This window comes from Heteronotia binoei, chromosome 13 (assembly GCF_032191835.1).
Source record: "Heteronotia binoei isolate CCM8104 ecotype False Entrance Well chromosome 13, APGP_CSIRO_Hbin_v1, whole genome shotgun sequence".
Classification (NCBI taxonomy): Eukaryota; Metazoa; Chordata; class Lepidosauria; order Squamata; family Gekkonidae; genus Heteronotia; species Heteronotia binoei.
Genome location: NC_083235.1, coordinates 34,227,118 through 34,239,746, shown reverse-complemented (window position 1 = coordinate 34,239,746; position 12,629 = coordinate 34,227,118). Strand labels below are relative to the sequence as shown.

At 43.8% G+C, this 12,629-nt stretch overlaps 1 protein-coding gene across 1 annotated transcript; it reads right to left on the bottom strand.

Annotated features, from left to right (window-relative positions):
* Window positions 1-2,663: 2,663 nt before the first annotated feature.
* LOC132581037 (keratin, type II cuticular Hb5-like) lies at window positions 2,664-11,554 on the bottom strand. Its single transcript, XM_060252074.1, has 7 exons — window positions 11,108-11,554; window positions 8,549-8,757; window positions 7,901-7,961; window positions 6,669-6,764; window positions 5,129-5,293; window positions 4,382-4,507; window positions 2,664-2,888 (listed from the first exon to the last, which is right to left on the bottom strand). Exons 1-7 carry the CDS (start codon window positions 11,552-11,554, stop codon window positions 2,664-2,666), a joined length of 1,329 nt encoding a protein of 442 aa, XP_060108057.1.
* Between the last annotated feature and the right edge of the window lie 1,075 nt (window positions 11,555-12,629).

Here is a 12,629-nt window from a genome sequence, read left to right as displayed (position 1 = left end):
ATTATCATGCTTGTGCTCTGTGGAAGCTAAATAACATCAAGTAACAAATTCATGTATGCTAGATCTATCCAGGGATATTAGTCAAATCCATAGGTAAGACTAGAATTTCCATGTTCAGAAGTAGTGTACCTGCAAGTTAATGGATACAGAAGATGTCTTTCTCTTTTAGGTCCTGTTTATAAGCTGTAAGGTTTTAGTTTCTGTTGGAAGTAGGATGTCAAACTAGATGAAGTTTTGCTTTTAAACAGCTAGCAGTTCGTATGCTCCAGAGCTAGAAAAGCAGGTTTCACACTCACTGCCCCTTGGTGATCTCGATGAAAGAAATCTTTAACTGATGAGTCAGAACCAGTTTGTTGTAGTAAGGTGGCTTAATTTTATATGAGCATGAAGCAGCATCTGAAGCGCAATTCATTCACTGCTTTTGGATGCAAGCAGATATTAATTATAGCAAGCATCATAGAAAGTATTCATTTGTATGAGAGAGCAGGAGGAACTGCTTTAGTCAAGGGTTGCCTGCTGCCTGCAATTTTGCAAGTCCCTGTGTTGATGAGCCACTTAATTGGTGATACATCTTAAAACTTCATCCAGTGACTTTGATTTCAGCTCAAGGAGTGATATGGAAGCAATTCCAACGATGCATGGTCCACTGTACATGTGTGTGTATGTATCATAGCACTTCCACCACTGCCCTGGAAAAGCCCCAGTAAATCTTATTGTATTGGTAGTAGCATTTTTCAATATATAAACTACTCACAAAGGTTCACGGCACACTCTCCTTCACCCAACCTAGTGGAAAATGAAAGACAATATATTAGATCAGGGGTGTCAAACATGCCGTTCAGGGGCCAAATCAGACCCCCGGAAGGCTCCTATCAGGCCCCTGTGCAGCTGGCTGTCATCTGCTTCCTTCTCCCTCTCTCTTGCTTCCTTCTGCATAACAGCTTGCTTTGCCTGGCTTGCTCAACTGCACAGGAGCTACAGAGCAAAACCTCAATTCTCTCCATTGGCTGAGGCTCCTCCCTTGGGGAGGAACAGCTTGCTTTGCCAGGCTCTCTCAATTGCACAGCAGAGCTACTGAGCCAAGCCTCTCTTTCTTCTATTGGCTGAGGCTCCACTCAGTCTCCTAGGGATGGAAGGAAAGAGTCACAGCTTCCTTTGCCCCGTTCCCGGGATCCCATGGGAGAAATACAAAGAAAGCATATTTAAGACCAACGTGTATGTATGTATGTATATATATATATATATATATATATATATATATATATATATATATACACATGGCCCAGTCCGACATGGCTTGGCCCAACCTAACATGGCCCGGCCCAACAAGGTCTAATTTATGTCAGATCCGGCCCTCATAACAAATGAGTTTGACACCCCTGTATTAGATCTCTTGTTATGACAACATCAACTAACACTAAGAGAAGCTTTGTGTGATGTACACTGCATTTTTTCATCATTGGATAACTCCATTCCTTTTCAAATAGTGTGTAGAATGTGTTTACAGAGGACAGGGATTGCAGTAGCAAGATGTGCCCCAGCCTACATGCATTCCTTCTGTGGATGCAAGAACTTTTATTTGTGGAGCATGCAGGGTTACCTGGTCCTCCTTGGCCATCAGTGGGATATGGGGGGAGTAGAGTGGCCAGAACCAGGTTGTGAAACTCCTGGAGATTTGGGGGTGGAGCCAGGGGAGGACAAGGACCTCCGTAGGGGAGAATGCCATAGAGTCTACCCTCCAAAGCAGGCATTTCCCCAGGGAAACTGATCTCTGTCATCTTGAGATTAGCTGTACATAGCTGGCACCCCTACATGCTTACAGCTCCCCCCCCTTCAGCAGCTGTTCCTAAGGGATGGGGAATCTGAAAAAAAAATCAGCCCCTCCCCACAAGCATGAAAATTTTCGGTAGGATTCAACCCACAGTTTCAATGATGAATGTCTACATGAATTCTGCGTTATGTTTCATGTTTTGGCAGGACCCCCCTTCAAGCTATGCACCAACAATCTTAAGGCACTATTTCAAAATTCAAATGAAAAGTATAAAGCACCTGAAGTTTCAAATTTGGAACATATATCAAATACTGGACCTTGTGCATGTTCTGGGTAAAGACTGAAACTGATTGAGTCTATTTTTTCCAGATAGTGGCCAACTCACAGTCCAAGACAATAAACTCATAAAGAAACTCTTTTTATTCTACTGCAGAAAGTGCATAGGTCATAAAGTCACGTTCCTTCAGTTTGCAGGATAATACAAGTCATCCTTGTATTTCAGTCTATTTATCTTGGCACTTGTGGTGGAAAGAAGGTGCTGTGATACATCTCATTTGCCAGTGAGTAATTATAACAAAGGCTTGTAGGGAAAGGAAGTGGACAATAAAACAAACTTTCCATGGCTGGCAGGTCATATGAAGGACATTATCTGCCAATTAAGAGGTTAATTTAGACCACCTGACCAGTGGTCTTGCAATGAACTACATCTCCCATGATTCTTTAGCATTTAAAGGTACAAAGCTATTTCCCCCTGCTTCTTTTATTGTCATGTTTCTTTATGGGGGCAGCACAGTGCATATTACCTTTCTAATTCAAATATACCAGTACTGTCATATGCATTGTTGGTAGACATCACCTTTCTGAAGGATTTCTTAACAAGCTTTAATTGCACTCACCGACATTCCTCTCCTTCCAGCAGCTTCCTGTAGGTGGCGATCTCAATATCCAGGGCCAGCTTGACATTCATCAGCTCCTGGTACTCCCGCAGTTGGCAGGCCATGTCCTGCTTGGCCTTGTGCAGGGCTTCCTCCAGCTCAGCCAGCTTGCCTTTGGCATCTTTCACTGCCATCTCCCCACGCTCCTCAGCAGCGGCCACCTCCTCCTCCAGTCTGCAGCGCTGTAAACACAAGGAGAATTTCCCCATATACCATTCTTGGAATGGGCAGGATCTGACTGAAATGAATTTGAATTTCATGTGGACTCAGTGAGAAACACTGTAGAGCAACGTACAAGAAAAGTTCTCCTGTAGTACACCATCATTGTGCTTTGGGGATACAGCATACAGTTTCAGATAACTTCAAGAATGATCAACAATAACAATAAAGAAGACAATGCTGATGGTGCTTGAAAATCTTCCTCCACCCATATAGGTTTTAACATGAGAATGAATAAGCAGGGGCCTGCAACACTTGCAATGGGGAATCCTATTGTTCCTCGCTTGCCCTCTGAGCTAGGGAAAGGCTCCCTGCCAGGTCCCTCTCAGGACACGTTAGGGTTGCCAAGTCCCCACCGTTCCCCAGCAGGGGACTTTCGTGCGTGAGCAACGCAATGACATCACCTGGAAGTGACATCATCACACCGGCAGCATCGCTCATGTGCACTCTAGAAATTTCCAGGAAAACTCTATGGTTTTCCCGGACCCTCTAGCCATTTGGGAGGGAAAAACTTTATGGTATCTATTGTACCATAGAGTTTTCCCTCCCAAATAATTAGAGCATCTGGGAAAACCATAGAGTTTTCCCGGAAGCATCTAGACTGACCGCCGCGCAGCATTGCCAGCATGATGACATCACTCCCGGGTGGCGTCATTGCGCCGACAATGTCCAGGGAGGGTTGGGAACCTCCTGAGCGGGGGAACCCCTGCCTGGACTGGGGGACTTGGCAGCCCTAGGGCAAGTGCAGCTATTGGACTCAACTGCTGGCACAGCTATTGGACTTTGCTAGGACACAGGAAGTAAATACACAATATTCTTTATTTTGGGGAGATTTAAAAAAATGTAACTTTTTAAAGGTTGTCACAATTTTTCTACAAACCTGGGAGGCCTCCCAAGTTTGCAGAAATATCTTTTTTATGTCAATGTGGTCACAACAATCCACGTGTTTAAGTATCTGCAGATGGGCTCAACATGACTATTAGATATAAGAATAATCTGCATAATCTGCCATGTGCTTCTTGGTTACATATCTTTGTCACAAACAAGAGTACAGAGGATGAGAAATGAAATAGATGAATAAATGGCTGGCTGAAGGAATGAATGATCCCGCTATTGCCTAAACAGGTAGATCTTGTGTCAGTTGCTTTCAGAAAGCAAGTAAGTAAGTGAGTAAGAAATATTGTTCCTTTCAAAGTGGTGATCATACAACTGAAGGAGAGGATAGCATTCATTGACTCCATCCACATGGCTTCTGAATCCAAACATAACTAGGATAGTATGGAATGAAGCCATGAGGAAATGGCTTTCATGCCTTTGTTGGTACCTCTGTGGATCTGCTCTGGTGCTACTTGCAAAACATGTGCCAGAGTTCTGAGGAATATGCCTGTATTGCATTTGTATTTTAGTCTTCTTCCCATCATTTCTGTCATTCCAAAGGCCAGTCAATTTATCTCACCTGAGCTTTAATACTTGCAATTTCTGACTCCAGTGTGTGAGCAACACGAGTCAGAGCCTGAAGCTCTTCTTTGACATTACGCAGATTATCACAATGTCTGGCTGCCATCGTCTTGAGCTCTTGATACTACCATGGGAAGCAAAACAAATGGTTCGGTAGATTAATGTGTTAAATCAGTCAGTCAGTCAGTCTGTCTGTCTGTCTGTCTGTCTATCTATCTATCTACTTTTATCCCACTCTTTCCCCCAAAGAATAGATGACAGTTCCTCACTTCTATAACAACCTAGGGAAACAGGCAATGCTGCCTGTATCCACTGAGTTTCATGGCTAAATAGGGATTTGAACGTCTCAAATCCTTTGTCCAATGCTCTAATCCAGTAATCCCTAATATGGGCAACATGGTACTTGCCAACACCTTTCCTAATGCCCACCAAGTAGTTTTGAAAATAGGCAGGGTCAAGTGGGGCTTATGCCCAGCAAGTTTTCTGACTGGCCACTGGAGATCTGATTGACTATGTAGATTAAAAGGCATCCTATTCAACAGAACCTCTGCCTGAAATGATGAGGAGTTACTATGATAGTTATGTATAACCTTGCTCCCTGAATGTTGTGGTTGGCTCTGCCTCCTGTGGGAGCCATTTTATTATTGCATCTACTCTCCTGATGTCCAAATTGAAAGGTGCCCAAAGCCTCAAAAGGGCTGGGGGACCACACAAAGGTGATGAATCAATCTGTGCAGTTGCTTACCTGGCACTGAAACCAAGTCTCAGCCTCAGCTCGGCTTCTGGATGCAATGGCTTCATACTGACGCCGGAACGCCTCAATGGTGTCACCCATGTCCAAGCCTCGACTGTTATCCATTTGTAACATGACACATGTGTTGGAAATCGAATCTTGGAGCTCTGAAACTTCCTGCAAAGTGACACAATGTAAGATAATCATTCATCATTGTTTTTCATGTTAAATCATGACATTGTACAGGTCATTTATTCTGAGAGGGCAATCTATGCTGTTTAGATCAGCAACATGGCTTCAGGACCCCATGTACAGAACAAAATACAGCTCTTTGCAAAGAAATATGAAATCTTCCATTTTGTGATTGGTCTGGACTTGCCAATCCCCAGGTCCCAGCGGGGGTTCTCCCACTTCCCCAGCCTCCTTCCCACTCCCAGTCAGTTGGCCGGTGGGGGAAGCCCCGCCCCCACAGCCACCATGTGCCTTTCCACCTCCAGAGGCTTGAAAAGGCTTCCTCTTGGAATGGTGTGTCTCTTTTAAGGCTGAATAGGGGTGGGGGGAGCAGGGGGAGAACAACATGACTGCTCCCAGTGGCTGTGAAAACAGCCCAGACCCTCCCAAACCCTCCGTTTTCAGAGGTCGTTTGCATAGGAAAGGTAAACTTGAACCTTTGGTTGCTCTGTGTTACTTTGAAGAAGTTGGAAGTTCAGCAACTGTGAGTAGAGATGCCAGTCCCCCACTTCAGAGTCATCAGAAATGGGGGGCGGGGGCAGGATGGAAGTGTCTGCTGGGCACTTCATTATTCCCTATAGAGATCGAGTCTCATAGGGTATAATGGAGAATGTATCTGGGGCTCTGGAGGCGCTGTTTTTTGAGGTAGAGGTACCACATTTTCAGCATAGCATCTGATGACTCTCCTCAAAATGTCCTCCACATTTCACAAAGATTGGACCGGGGAGTCCAATTCTATGAGCCCCGACAAAAGGTGCCCCTATCCATTATTTCTACTGTAGGGAAGGCATTTAAAAGGAATGCAGTTCCTTTAAATGTGATGGCCAGAACTCCCTTTGGAGTTCAATTGTGCTTGTCACAACTTTGCTTATGGATCCACCCCCAAAGTCTCCTGGCTCCACCCCCAAAGTCTCCTAGCTCTACCCCCAAAGTCTCCTAGCTCTACCCCCAAAGTCCCCAGATATTTCTTGAATTGGACTTGGCAACCCTAGATTGGTCCCATCATCCAGAATGTGATATGCACACATCAACAGGGGACCCTGAACTGCTTCAGTTTGGACAGGCTTTGTTCAGGGGTTCAGAGCTGCCCTGTCAGAAAACCCCAAACCAAACCAGGCTTTTCTGGTCTGTGCCCTTCCCTAGTACCTAACATCAAATACAGAAGCACTCTGGTGTGAAAGGGGAGTCTACACTTGTTTCTTATGAGAAGATTCTCCAACCACTCAGTTGTAAGGCCTCAACCAGGAGAACCAGCAAGATATGCCATTTAAAACATTTTTACAAGAACAGACTGCTTTGTAATTGCTTAAAATCTTGTCACCTGTTCATACATGCATCTCAAGAAGCTGATTTGCTTGATGTGACTTTCCACCTTGGCTTCCAGCTCTGTCTTGTGTGCAAAAGCACAATCCAAATCCTGCATGAAAACCAAAACTGATTTGTACAACATTATTACTCATGGAAAAGGGAATGTTCTAAAGAGGGAAAGGATAAAAGTAGGCATGGTCCCTTAATCACTGCAAATTTTGAAGGTTCCCTCTGATGAAAAATATGAGAGGAATTCTAAGGGTAGCCAAAAAAACTTTGAAAAGATTTGAGAAATTTCTTGGGGCAGTGGTAGTGGTGGTTAGCACATCACAATAGCTCTTTTCAGTTACATTTTATCACATGAGGAGAACCCACTATAGGTGCTCCTTCCAATACACACTGTTGCCAAATGACTAAAAAGGGCAACACATATTTTCACCCTCAGTACACACACACACTGGAACCAAAGCTGAAAATTCATGTATTGTCCCTTCAGACAAAATGGCTGTCATATGTAGGGGCCAAAAACATGCAGTGTGTTCTCCCTGTATTCGTGGTAAGGGCATAGGTAGTCATCAGTTTTCTGCTGAATGAAAACTTAAGCAAACTCAAGGATTCATCTTTAGGTGAAGGAAAGCCAAAAGAGCTAGCAAAAATCTTCACAAGGATTATACATAACACAAACAGGAACATAAAATTGGCTGGCGGATTTAAAAAGAGGGACTTTTTTGTTCATTCTGTTATGAGATGGTCAGGTGGTGGAAAGTACGTACAAGTCACAGTTGATTTATGGTGACCTCATAGGGTTTTCAAAGCAAGAGACTTTCAGAGGAGCTTACCATTGCCTGCCTCCAGATCACAACTCTGGTATTCCTTTGAGAACTCCCATCCAAATACTAGACAGGACCAAGTATGTCTAACTTCCAAGATCTGCTGAGATCGGGCTATCCAGAGATACAATATAGAAAAACTGCAAATACTTGGGAGGGGGGAAGGGAATAAACCCACTTTCCAACAGAGGCATAAAAAGGTTCACTATCTGGATACAAAACCAGTTTAACCAATCTTGTGCAATCTTAAACAGAATCACACCCTTCTTAATCCACCAAAGTCAATAACATTTAGCAAGGCATAACTCTAGTAATGATTGCATTGATAATCTGAGGAAAAGCCAACTTTTTGGGGTTTTCTTTACCTCAGAAATTAGTATCTTCAAACAACAGGACCAAAAATTAAATCACTCACCTTTTTAAGTAATACAAATTCATTCTCAGTAGATGTTCGCCTATTACATTCCTCTTCAAACCTGATCAAGTAAGGGGAAAAGATTTGTATTAATCTATTCAAGACATCAAATAAGCCTCATATATGGGGTGTGACTGTTGTGTGGATTTAAACAAAAAGTTAAAACTCTTCACCACAAGAAAAACACAAGACTGTTTCTGAATATATTGTTAAGTGTATTTGCAGATAAAAGAAGAAGAAAGACAGACAGATTCTTGTTTGGAATTATTTATTGTGGTATGCTAGGAAGAAGAACAAAGAGATTTGTATAGTGCTGAAGCTCCATACTGTGACCATGAAATAGTTTTTCCCCATCTAGTATTAGATATCATCTCCAATATTTAGAAACTCATCATCCCCACCCCACCTTCCTGAGTGGATATAAAATACCTGCCTACCATCTTCTCACTTTGGCACAAAGAGAACTCTAGCCTTCTGTGTTATATTTCTGAGAATGCCAGTCACAGCTGCTGGCGAAATGTCAGGTTCTACAACACCAAGACCACCGCCATACTGCCTGGAAAATCTACAACAACTAATGATAGTAAAATTGACAGTTCTTTTACATAGCATGTCATTAAAGATACATAAGGTTTCACTAGAGCTCACCTCTTTTTATGGCCTTCCATGGCTTGTCCTAAAGAGTTACGTTCGGCCTTCAGCTTGGCTTTCTCCAATTCGAGAAGTTCCATCTCCTTCTTCATCACACTGGCATGTTCATTGAAGAGGGGCTCCATCTTACTTTTGCAGCGTTTCTTTTCTTGGACAAAGTCCCACTTGGTCTTCAGCACCAGATTGTGTTGCTCCAGTAATCGGACCTGAAGCCCCAAAGAAAAACATTCACTGGATCTGGGTTTTGGTAACCAGTTAATTTGTGGGGCAAAACCTATCTCTCCCAACTCCACAAACAACACAGGGACCTTTTACATATTACAGAAGTGGCACAAGGGCTTTCCCGTGATGCTGCTGTAATGTTTGTAAATGCTTGGTGGCCAGGCCAATCATGTGGGTGCTTTCCCACCAGGATTAGGGGCAATGATTGGTGGGAAGGATCTGACAAATGGCCCTGCCAATAGGGTGCTTTGCTATTCAGGGTTACCAGTAGGGATAATTTCAGAGGGCAGAACAGCTAGATTTGGGACCACTATATGATAAAGATCCATATATCTATTTGTACTGTTACAATGCATGTGTTTCTACTTTTCCATAACTGACAATATTATTGCAATACATTTGCATTCAGGATACACACAGGCAGGGGTGGAATTCTAGCAGGAGCTCCTTTGCATATTAGGCCAAACACCCCTGATGTAGCCAGTCCTCCAAGAGCTTACAAGGTGCCCTTTAGAGTTTGTACATTGGCACGGAAGATGATTTACTATGGGCTTATCTCACCCTGATAAAATAAGGGCTTGTGAAGCGCAAGCAGAAATGGATATGGAGTTAATGCAGTTCCACTTGTACAAAATCTTTTGCAACAACAAGCACATATGTACATATTATAGTGCCTGGAAAGTGATTGTACAAGATCTCATGCAAGCAGAAACTCAATAAGATAGTGCAAGTGGCTACTACTGTCTTTTTTCTTACATTTCAGCTTGTACAACTGCTTTAGCACAAGCAAAAAACAAAAACAAAACTGAGCTGGATCCAACCCTATATTTATTAGCCTGCAGCCATGTGCCTGGAGTTAATGGTGTGGTCTTTCCCACAGAATCACCTCTATACCAAAAGGAAAAGGTTCACACAATTGGCCCTCCCTGTTTGGTTCTGGGCCTTTGCAACAGTGTTGTGATTTAAATCCATGATGAAACAACTTCCCATACCAATGATAACGTGCAAAGAGTGCCACAATAGAGTAAATAACTTTTCACGCACAATGGTAATACACACATACCATTTTCAAATAACATAGATCTCCTTGGTGAAGGTTATGCTCCTGTTGGAAACTGTCATGAATGAAGAAGATTCTAGGACAAAGTATGAGTCCAGTTGCACATTTAAGACCAACAAAGTTCTATTCAAGGTGTGAGCTTTCATGTGCAAGCACACTTCATTGGACACAAAAGCTCACACCTTGAATAAAACTTTGTTGGTCTTAAAAATGCCACTGGACTCTTTGTTCTGTTGTTTTAGACCAACATGGTTGGCTGCCTACCTTGAAGCAGGTTCTAATCACATTTCAAAGAGGCAGGCCTTGAATTCAGCAGGAGCTCACAGGAGCACAGCTCCTGAACCTTTCTGAAGGTTCCCCCTCCTCCTTCCCACCTTGCCCACTGAATAGCAGCTGCAGCTGCATAACAATCCCTGGATGAGCTCCACCACCTATTTTTCTACAAAACGATCCCTGCAAAGAAGCTTCACGAAGGCTCCTGAAGACCATTAGATGACTGTGTTATTTACCATGTGTACAAAGCCTCCGCTAGATCGTAATTTCTATAGCCTTATGCCTGCCTTGCTGCTGCAAATCCAGAAAGGGAGATTAGACTAGCTGGTCAACCATCCATGGAGTGAGTGTAGGGAACCCACAGCCATTCAGGTAGGTATCCTACTGGATTTCAAAGCCCTGTTGTTTCAAGTAGACATGCCCCATTTCAGATTTTTTTTTCCTTTTCCCATTACACAAATTGAACCCGTGTACAGTTTCATGCCATTTTCTTCGTTGTTATTTTAATATACACAATTTTTAACATTCTTCTTGTACCAACTAAATGTAAAAATGTCAATAAAAGAAACAAATGAACACCAGTAACAAACACAGACAAAATACCGTAATCCATAACAACAAGGTTCATAACCAAAAAGGTGGGGAGCATCCCTGCATCAGGGAGTAAAGAGGAAGGGGAAAAGCCAGAGACTCAAGAAATGGCTGTAGATCTGGACCACAGTCTAGAATACCTGATTCCTAGGAACCGTCCAGACTATGACAAAGCAATCAATGTTGCCAAAAATAATTTGTCCAGCCATGACAAGAGCATCATCACTGATCTTGAGAAGTGGATGGCCAAGCAAATTGCCCGATTCGTCTGGACTGTATGGCTGGGCTTTCACTGGGCATATAAAACTTGCCATGAGCATCTTGTGCCATACAGTGATCATTCAACTATACCCCTCTGGACAGACATCTTTCATTGCTGTGCATCAGCCTCTCCACCCACCCAGACTCACCTTGTCGATGAAAGAGGCCAGCTTGCTATTGAGGCTCTGGAGCTCATTCTTCGCCTGGCACTTCACCGCTAAGGCTGTAGTGTCAATCTTCAGGTCGAGAGGCTGCAGCAGCGACTCATTGCAAATCACAGGTGCAATTCGCAGTGTACCGGGAGCAACGACTCCAGCACTCCTGTAGCTGTAGTCAGTGCCACAGCAGCTATTTGCAACACTGACACCACTGTGATACGCATTTGCAGGGGGGCGGTGAGCAAGCTTTGTTCCATAGGAGCCAACGCTCCTACTGCTAAAGCTGCCTGCTCCTCCGTAACATATTCCAATGCCGATAGGACAGCAAACATTGCTGTCCAGTTGTGAGTGGCCTACATTTTGAGGCCAAACCTCTGAGTAGGAGCTGAAGTTCTTTTGGTCACATCCAGAGCCAGCATGATAAGAGTGGCAAGACATTGCTTCTTGGAGGCGCGGGAACACAAGCAGATGAAAGGGATTGCAAAAAGTGTGTCTTGCGGGGGAAAGGGGGACAGGAAGAAGGAGACGCTAAAGCTTTGTGGGATTAAGTAGGGCACGCGGTCCTTTATATCCATTTTGAAAAGCTGGGCTTGGCTTCCTTTTAGTGAGGGAATAGCAATTTTGTGGCATTTATGAGCTGGGAGTTTTCGGCAATCAGTTTCTTGTGCATTGGCATTAATAGCTAGGCCAAACACAGCTGCCCTTCTGAGTATCCATGTGAGGAAGTTCCTATAAAGTTATTGGATCAAGTGTGCTCCATGGAACAGTGCCACCAATCTGACACCAGGGCTGAAATGGGACAGTTGCAAGAAGGCCTCCTATAAAACATATGCCTCATCTTTTGTGCACAGCCTAATTATAAAATCTGTTGGGGAGGACATTTTGGAACAAGGGCTGCTGAGATGGAGCTAGGGTGGCCAGCCTTCAGGTGGAGCCTGGGAATCTCCCAGAATTAACAGTGATCTCTAGACTAGAGAAATCTGTTCCTCTGGAGGAAATGGCTGCTTTGGAGAGTGGACTCTATGGCATTGTACCTCAGGGAGGCTCTTCCCCTCCCTGAACCCTCCACTCCCCAGGGGCCACCCCCCAAATCTCCAGGAATTTACCAGCCCTGAGCTTGTGACCCTAGATTTAGCTGTATCGGTCATGTAAACTTTTGTGAAAATGTTACCATCAGAGGCACATTCCTAAGTGGGAGGACACCTCGTGATGCTTACCTAACAGGTTAGCGTTTGGAAATGTCTCTGGCAGGCCCCATGCTGATGACCGCCTCAATGCTTGCTTTAAGTGCCCGGCCCCTTGTGATGCAAATGCCGCAGCCCTGCATTTTTTCTTTGCCACCCCAGTTTTACTTACTAATAAAACCAGATGATTATAGCATCGGTTGCTGCTCCTGTTGCCGCCCTTTGGAGGGCATTTTTAACTCTCATTAAAGGCTCCCTTCTGAAGAAGAAGAAGAAAAAGGTAAAGCTAGTAAAAAAATTCTTCAGTGTGCGCTCTTGGAATGTACCAC